This window comes from Berghia stephanieae, chromosome 11 (assembly GCF_034508935.2).
Source record: "Berghia stephanieae isolate SIO BIC M18660-M18661 chromosome 11, UCSD_Bste_1.3, whole genome shotgun sequence".
NCBI classification, from domain to species: Eukaryota; Metazoa; Mollusca; class Gastropoda; order Nudibranchia; family Aeolidiidae; genus Berghia; species Berghia stephanieae.
This window is the reverse complement of record NC_088370.1, coordinates 4,459,960-4,469,959: the sequence shown is the minus strand read 5'-3', so window position 1 is coordinate 4,469,959 and position 10,000 is coordinate 4,459,960. Positions and strand designations below refer to the sequence as shown.

At 34.8% G+C, this 10,000-nt stretch overlaps 1 protein-coding gene across 1 annotated transcript in view; it reads left to right on the top strand.

The window, feature by feature from the left end:
* The first annotated feature begins 5,939 nt into the window (after window positions 1-5,939).
* The window catches only part of LOC144957225 (uncharacterized), a 33,319-nt gene continuing 29,258 nt past the window's right edge, over window positions 5,940-10,000 (top strand). The window contains exon 1 of the mRNA XM_078888296.1: window positions 5,940-6,307. Within this exon, the coding sequence (XP_078744422.1) occupies window positions 6,279-6,307 (29 nt within the window). The 5' untranslated portion in view covers window positions 5,940-6,278. The remainder of the gene's footprint in view (window positions 6,308-10,000) is intronic.

The window sequence follows — 10,000 nt, the reverse complement described above, 5'->3', positions numbered from 1 at the left end:
TTTATAGTCTGGTTAATACAGTTTAGTGAGAATTACTCATAGACGCGGGTGGCAAAAAAAAAAAAAAAAAAAAAATAGCAAAGACCTGAGTGACGTCATCTTCGAACTATCTATAGGGACCTTTATTAATAGATAGATTTAATATAATTAATACTCTTCAACAGTCAGAACGTCACATCCTTCCTAATGACGCATGGTAACTTAGTAACACTGGCTCTTAACTATCGGAACAATGGCGGACGCCCGTATGAAATATTTCTCCGGCGAACATAAAAGCGTATCCAGAGGAGAAAAAAAACATAAATTTGATAATGTTTTGACTTTTACACATTCTGATCACAAGACATATGAAAAGTTCTAGCCAGCATGAAGAATAAAAAGTAATGATTTTCTTTGTTTAGAACCAAGATGGCCGTTGCCGGGCGGCGTGACATCAGACTATTGAATCCAGTTCCAAAGCAAAGACCCAAAGCCGACGTGGTGTTAATGTTGGTGCTCGAAGCTCGAAGAAATAAACAACAATGTGAAATTGAATGTAAGCTTCAATTTAATATACGAAAACAGATCAAATGGACGTTTCGGGTTTCCAATTTATCAACAAAACAGGATGAATAAAACACTACAGACGAATGAGATAATGTGGTCGTGGTGTTGTTAAGATGAATAAACAAAGACATTGATGGGCAGGAAATAGTATAAAGGAGACATCCGAAACGTCCATTTTATCTGTTTTCGTATATTAAATTGATGCTTCAATTTCACATTGTTTTTTAAGCCGACGTGCGATGATAACCCAATACCATATGGGCCTATAGATAGTATGCGCTTGGCTAAGAAGCTCACAACATTGCCATTCGGAAGTATAACGAACCAACACACAAAACTGTGTGTATCCATGAACGTTTATAGTCTGGTTAATACAGTTCAGTGAGCATGAATCATAAACGCGGATGGCAAAAAACAATAACAAAGACCTGAGTGACGTCGTCTTCAAACTATCTATTGTTTTATTGGAAATTTCAACAACAAAAAATGACGCACAATATTGTCCATTACAACAATGTTAATGTTAAAGTTGAGTGTTCTGTTGTCAGACCTGTATATACGTGCACATAGTCCTTAGCACTGTTCCCACAATACAGGCGACAATTTAATCTTGCACAGTGTTGAAAAAAAAAACAATGGTATGGTTAAAAATACAAGCTGTGCGGTTTGATTCAGTTCGTTGGGAATGATACTGCTTTTTTACCCCCCCCCCTCTCTCTCTCTCTCTCTCTCTCTCTCTCTCTCTCTCTCTCTCTCTCTCTCTCTCTCTCTCTCTCTCTCTTTCTCTCTCTCTATCTCTATTTCTCTCCCTCCCCCCACATTTTTCCAGGATAACGAACAATAAAGATATCAAGAAATTATATTATGTTGTTAGATTACAATATTATTATGAACAATATTAAGTACAAACATCGATTAACCTTTATACAGCGAAACGAATTTTCTTTTCAATCACATTTTCTCCCATTATTCATCAAATCATAACTATGACTCTAACCGACGTTTACTTATTTGCAGGTCCGATAACCCACATATTTATGCATTCGTTGTTGTAAAGGAAATACTTTCAAACCAACGCTAAATATTTTCCATTACAACACTGTTAAATTTAAATCATCCCATATAATAGACAGGTAGATAACCACGCCTCTCGGACAATCGTCATAATGTAAACGATGGCATTGATTAGTAGACACATCAAACTACACAGGTATCGATGGTTTGTGTTTAAGTAAAATACCCACTGTTCTACAGCGTGATAAATAGAACTAACACATAAAACTATGTGTAAATTTAAACCTTTATAATCAACCTTTATAATCTGATCGAGAAAATCGTGTGATAACTAGTCACCCATTTGACGGTATAAAAACAATAACAATGATCAGAGAGAGGTCGATTTCATTCACATTTCTGTTTATAAACAACCAACTATGTTTGTCCGAGCACGTGTGAGGGTGTGTCACAAATTTCATCTTATGATTGGTCAAAAATCTACTGGTTAATTTGTGTTCGGCTCTCTGGCCTACAAATGTCTTCACATTGGTTCTAACTATTGACTGCAAAGCAGCGGCTTCAGTGATAGAAAACGGTAGGGGCAGCCTGAAGCAGGTGAGTGATTGTGAAAATACTAACGAAAGAGTGAAAATGGAGAGGCTTCGTATGGGAACAAAACAAGACAATGGACGTTTCGGGTACAAACCATTCGTCAGTACAACAATACAGAAATTAACGTGGAAAACAAATAAAATTAAATGCGGTACTTCAACCACCGTTGAGTACAGACGATACAAGTTATTTTGCTTTTAATTTTATTTGTCCATTGCCTGTTTTGTTCCTATACGAAGCCTCTCCATTTTCACTCTTTCGTTATTGGCTTCAGTGATACAACTCGAACTTCGGTATAGCCGCATTACTGACATGGCTCCCTTGATGAAGATCGTAAAAAGGATGTCAAGGGGAGATTAACACTCTCCTTACCACCTATTGGAAAATCGTCACATTTGTTACGATTCAAGCGTCACTTTACTCATCCAGATTTCATTTCTTTTTGCTATAGCTATAAAAACGTGACATTCTGTAATCGAGCCCATATTGTGGAACAAACTTATGTATAGAATGCTCTTGTTGCTTTTCTGTTTGAGTAAGAAATGTCTGTTTTTGTGTTGGGTAGGTGTGAAGTTTTGGGGAAAATTCTGAAAATGGCTGGTGTTAAAATTGAAAAAATAAGTTAGACTGGAAAGAGTTAACGAAACGAACGAAACGAGGGGGAGACGAAGACAATACCATCAATAAATAGTCTTATACAAGTGTATGCACCATTAAGAAAATCAATAAGGTATGATCGTACTATTGGGAAACGTTGATAAAGACGAATCTTGTCCCGATTACCCAGGTTTACTAATAAAGTGGATATTGTGTGAAGATGTTTATTTGGTTACACTTCTAAATGAGACAAGATTAAATCTTATATTATTATATTACTAAGAAGTTACTCAAAGCCTTTTTTAGTGTGTAAAATTGAAAAAAAAATTATCTTCCTCAGTTTCAATGGTTTCTTTTTTTTTAAATATGTTTGTTTATGTTTTTTTTTCCTAGTGGCTGACATTATGTTAAAAAAAGGAAAAAATAAACTCACAAAAGCTTGAGTTGTTATACAGATAATGCAATATCCACTAAACTGGCTGAAGCGCTTTACAAGGGATCCCAAACCAACCGCAACACCAAACATGTGGCCATATTACATTTTTCCGACATAAACAACGCTGTTAACGGCCAGGTACTCATTTTACACCTGTGTACAGTAAAAAAATATTATCAAAGATTAAAGGACTGAACTATGAGCCGCTCAGAGTAGGACTCAAACCCAGGACCTAACGATGTATATAACACTCGACTATAAAGCGTACAAACTTATGCGACTGATATAGGTTCCAAAAAGGGGTCAGACGCTATGTATTATTATTATTATTATTATTATTATTATTATTATTATTATTATTATTATTATTATTATTATTTTATTATTATTATTATTGTTGTTGTTGTTGTCTCGTCCTATGTCATAAAGACACGATGCATATCATCAAGAAATAAGAAATATTATGAGGCTCATTCCCTCCAAACAATATTTTGTCAGTGTGGTTTAGAAGGTAAACATTGGTTTTTTTTTTACAGTCAAATATAAGAGACTTGGTTTTTTAAAGTCTTTCTAGTTTTATTGGGAAGAATGAATATTATTATGATTTTTTAAAGCTCACACAACCATTTTTAAAATTCACATTTCATGTTCTAACTGTAAAAACCCTTCTTTTTGACATCTCACTAGTTTACGAGTACATAAAACCGTTTTGAGGCCATTGGTCACATTTACTTATCCGAACCAACGACCACCTGAGCTCAAGCCATTCGGTCTCGTACCATGACGTTAGAAGTTAGAAGACGTCTTTTGTAAGTATAGATAGAATGCGCTTGTCCAAGGAGTTCACAACATTGCCATCCGGAAGTATAACGGACTAACACACAAACTCTGTGTAACCATGAACGTTTATAGTCTGGTTAATACAGTTTAGTGAGAACAACTCACAAACGCGGATGGCAAAAACAATAACAAAGGCCTGAGTGACGTCATCTGCATACTATCTATACCGGGTGACTGACTATAGGGAATGAGGTCATGTTGGTTGTGCGCATGCGTCTCTCGTCCTCGCGCGAGGACGAGAGACGCATGCGCACAACCAACATGACGTTCTCTCTCTAATAACTTTTCCGCCGGTGACGTCACAGACTATGGGTGACGTCCAATCAAGGGACGCTACTCTTCGCTAATCTCATTCCCTATACAGTGTGTTACTTACTGATGCTTGGATTTTGGTGGGTGGGAGGAATGTGCATCTCAGGTCGTTCAAGCAAGTGGTGTGCTACTGTTTCATTTGGGGTGTTGACATAGGGGGCAGGATGGGGATGTGTCTTTTGTAAATTTTCTTAAATGGCTGTTGAGTGGTATGTGTCATGTTCTTAGTTGAAATAATATGATGATTTGCTGGTGTCTTTTGAGCTTTTTAAAAATTTTTTTTATAGGGCTTTTATATAGCGCAATATCCACTAAATGTGCTCAAAGCGCTTTACAAGGGGTCCCTGGTCAACAGCAACATTCAACATGTAGAACAAGACATGACGCCTGTTAGGCTATATTACAATTTTTCGGACAAAGACAACGCTGTTAACGGCCAGGTACTCATTTTACACCTGAGTACGGTGAGATAATGTGAGTAAAGAGTCTTTTCCAAGGACTCAACTATGCGCCGAGCGAGGCTCGAACCCAGGACCTCCCGATCCGAAAGCGAGTGTCATACCACAAGACCGCATAGCCGCATATTTATTAATCAGTCTTTACAGGAGTGGTCATAATATGGGTAAACGTACATCTACTCGAGGTGCTATTGCCCCATCTGTTCATCCATAGTTCTCTCTTATTTGTTTTGCTGTGACTAAGGGTTGCAAAAGTGTTGGTTCGACTCCGGCTAGTCTGTCTGCTTTATCATTTCCTTCACGGCATATTATTTGGACGTCCCGGTATTCATTGGAGAGATAAGCCAACTCTGTGTGTTTTAAGGAATTCAACTAGTTGAGATCGATGGGTGATATTTAAGAAGGACTTAGAGTCATGTGTTTACCGTTGACAATCACTTGACTCAGGTATGAATGAGCACCTAGGCATAGAAAAGGACGGATAATGTAAGACTGTTCTGTATTATACGGAAATGTGGTTCAATTTGGCCTGCGGCGGGAGTAAATGAAACACAGTGACAAACAATGATGAGTATGATAAATTCGTGGAAATGCCCTATATGAATGATCAATATTTTATATATATATATATATATATATATATATATATATATATATATATATATATATATATATATATTATATTATTATTATTATTATTATTATTATTATTATTAAAATATTTACGACAATGTTTGAGACAGTCTACATTAATGTTTCAGGCTTAATTTGCCATCGTCAGGACTGAGTTGTTTTGTCAACAAAACAACTCAGTCCTGACGATGGCAAATTAAGCCTGAAACATTAATGTAGACTGTCTCAAACATTGTGGTAAATATTTTAAATAATAATAATTCGCTCCATTACTGCATGTCGAGCACTTTTCGTACCATATTTGTATCAAACACGATTCAATATATATATATATATATATATATATATATATATATATATATATTATATATATATATATATATATATATATATGCAACCTTTTTCCTCCTTAACCGAGTATCCCAAATAAATGGATTTATTAGTTTGGCATAATTTACATTACAATTACAATTTTATCGTATATAATAATACCTTAGACGAAGAATGACATTAACAATAAATAAATGCCAATTTCTACCTACCCCGACCTTTCGAAGTGATTGATGATTGTGCTTTGTCATCGTATAGTCTTATAAGTGTCTAACTTTTACCTATTACGAAAACATTAATGATATAGTGACTTACCTTAAAGAAAAATAAACAACAACAACAAAACGCGTTATTGTCAATATATTATCGTATCCACCCAAGGTTTATACACAGTGACATTATATAATTTATTATTAAGTGTTGATCATTGTCGGAGAAAGAAGTCGCCAGTTTACTGTTTAAAGTTATAGTTTAGATATTCTCTTATTTGTTGTTGTTGTTGCACAATTCAATTCAGCATGGGATCCAGGGTCTCCATAAAATTGAGGTAAGCAGATTATGTTTAAATTATTTGTGATAATGATAGGCTGTATGTATATATTCAATAATAACGATAATGACGATTATGATAACGATAACAATTATGTTGATGGTGATGCTGGTTATGATGATGATGATAACAATAATGATGATGATGATGATGATGATGATGATGATGATGATGATGATGATGATGATAATAATAATAATAGCAATTGTGAGAATATTAATAACGATGATGATGATAATAATAAATAATAATAATAATAATAATAATAATAATAATAATAATAATAATGATAATAATGATAATAATAATAATAATAATAATAATAATAATGATAATAATAATAATAATAATAATAATAATAATGATAATAATAATAATAATAGGAATAGTAATAATAATAATAATAATAATAATAATAATAATAATAATAATAATAATAATAATAATAATAATAATAGTAATAATAATAATAATAATAATAATGATGATGATGATGATGATGATGATGATGATGATGATGATGATGATGATGATGTTGATGATGATGACAGTGATGATAATTATAAAGATAATATTGATTGTAAAATAATGATAGTCAAAATCATGATAACAACACCGGTACGAACAAAAATAACGATGATAAGGACGGTGATAATTATGATAATGATAATGACAACTTCAGAAACCTTAGATTATCCTATTATATTACTTTATTGTTTTCTGGCACTGCTGATTTGACCAAAAAAAAAAATAAAAAATAAATAAATAAAATTCGCCAGTCACGTAAACTCATTGAATCAATCTGCTTTATATGCCTTTATTGTTTTATCTATAGTTATCAATGAATTGATATAATTCTAATCTCCATCTGAGATGCTACAGTTTTCATATGACAAAACTAAGCTCCAACCTAAATAATAAATAAAATTTGATTCACTATTCTGATGTCACGTCGCCCAGCAACGGCGAGCAGCCTGGTTCTAAACAAAGAAAAACGGGTACTTTTTATTCTTCATGCTGGCTAGAACCTTTTCATATGTCATGTGATCAAAATGTATAAAAGTCAAAACATGATCAGATTTATAATGTTTTTCTCGTCTGGATACACTTTTATGCTCGTCAGAGAAATATATTTAATAAGGGCATCCGCTATTGTTCCGATAGTTTAGAGCCAGTTACTAAGTTACCATGCGTTATTACGAGGGAAGTGACGTTACGACTGTTGAAGCCTATTATCTATTCTATGGTGGTATATCGTTTTTAACACATATATACTTAGTCTAACAGATAAGGAACGCCTTTCCAGTCTTTTTCAGACGTCGAGATTCTTTTAAATCAAAAACTGAAACATTACAAACAAAACATAACAATTTAAAATAAATAAAAAAAAAAAGACAAGAACAAGATAAAACAAAGAAAACAAACAAACAAACTAACTATCAAACAACAACAACAACAAGCAAAAATAACAAAGCAAAAAGAAAAACAAAACAAACAAACATCTTAAGATCAATCAATACGAGTATAGATAGTATGAAGATGACATCACTCAGGTCTTTGTTATTGCTTTTTGCCAGCCGGGTTTATAAGTAATTCTCACTAAACTTTATCAACCAGCCAACAAACGTTCTTGATTACACATAGTTTTGTGTGTTGGTCCGTTATATTATTTCCGGATGGCAATGTTGTGAGCTTCTTAGCCAAGCGCATTCTATCTATAAACAAACAATATTAATGTAACTTGAAATCGATGCGACTTTAAAAGTAATTATAATTGCAAAACATCGCATCATTTAATTTGTCCGTGTATCATTATCTTGATGCACTCCCCCCCCCCCCACCCCCACCCCTCCGGATCAGTCTCGTACGACGTGCTCATATCTGCAGGTCTGACAACTCAATTCCTTATGGGCTCATTGTTGTAATGGAAATCTATTTTTTAAAATGATGCAAAATAAAAATATTGTCCGTTAAAAAACGTTTCAACATTGTTAACTCACCCAAACCTAGCACCGACTAATAGATAGTTCGAAGGTGACATCACTCAGGTCTTTGTTATTGTTTTTTACCATCCGCGTTTATGAGTAATGGTCACTGAACTGTATTAACCTGACTATAAACGTTCATGGATACACACCGTTTTGTGTGTTGGTCCGTTATACTTCCGGATGGCAATGTTGTGAACTTCTTAACCAAGCGCATACGATCTATACCACAGGTCAACCGGGTTACTTTACTAACCCCATGCCTATTTGTAACATTTTCCCGAAACAAAGTAGAGGCGTAGTTCCAAGCTTATATTTTTTTTTGTTTTTGCATGTTATGATAGTTGAATAAACTATCTTTGTACATGCTTATTTTTAATACATTTTTCCAATTTTGAAAGTAGCAAAAATCTCTAGGGTTGAGTGAGTTAAACTAGACCCATAAGTTGATTCTGCTGTCAGACTTGCATACGTATGTCTCGTGTTATAATACACGGAGATGTATGAAGGAACATGAGTTTAAAGTAAACATGTTCAAAAGGCAGAAATTTGAGGGTTTTTTTTTCTCGAAATGAAAGTACCTACTCAAACTCACTATCTTCTTTGAAGGAATAGACTTTAACTCTAATTATATTTTATAAACTAGTGGAACATCCACAATAATAGGCTTCAACAGTCGTGACGTCACTTCCCTCGTAATGAGGTAGTAGTAACTTAGTAACTGGTTCTAAACTATCGGAACAATGGCGGACGATCATAAAAGTGTATCTAGAGGAGAAAAACATTATAAATCTGATCATATTTTGACTTTTATACATTCTGATCACATGACATGTAAAAAAGTTTCTAGCCAGCATGAATAATAAAAAGTACCGATTCTTTGTTTAGAACTAAGCTGGTCGTTGCTCGGCGGACGTGACATCAGACTATTGAATCCTATTACAGAGAAATGAAGGCTATGACGAAAAGGCACTCATTTTTTAAAAAATTATCAGTCTATTGTACTGTGGAAATTTATCTACGCACTCGGAGATCGAGACGAATTTTTAGAGCCATCAACGATCAAAATAAATTTTTAAAATAATAAAATTAAAATAAAATTCCCTTTATTCATCCCATAGGGGACATTTGTCTCTAGAGTCTATTCCAAGGGAAGACTGGAATAACCCAGGCGTCAGCCGTTGTGCAGCGCCGCAAATTGAGCTAGGCCACACAGCGCAGCGGCGGGTGATCGAACCCGGTACCTTTCGGGTACGAAGCAAAGACCGTACCACTGAGCCACGCTGCCACGACTGGCATTAAACAGGCTCACATAGACTCAGGCTTAATACTTAATTGGGCGGTAGACGGTTAAACTTAAACATGACCTTTAATATAGCGCAATATCCACTAAATGTGCTCAAAGCGCTTTACAAGGGATCCCTGACCACCAGCAACACGTGACATATAGAACGAGACATCATGACACCTATTACGCGATTTAACATTTTTTTCTGACAGAGACAACGCTGTTAACGACCAGGTACTCATTTTACACCTGAGTACGGTGAGATAATGTGAGTAAAGAGTCGTTTCCAAGGACTCAACTATGCGCCGAGCGAGGCTCGAACCTGCCCAGGACCTTCCGATCCCAAAGCGAGTGTCATACCACAAGACCACATAGCCGTACACGGTTACATACCAGGTGCAAATGTCCTTAACGCTT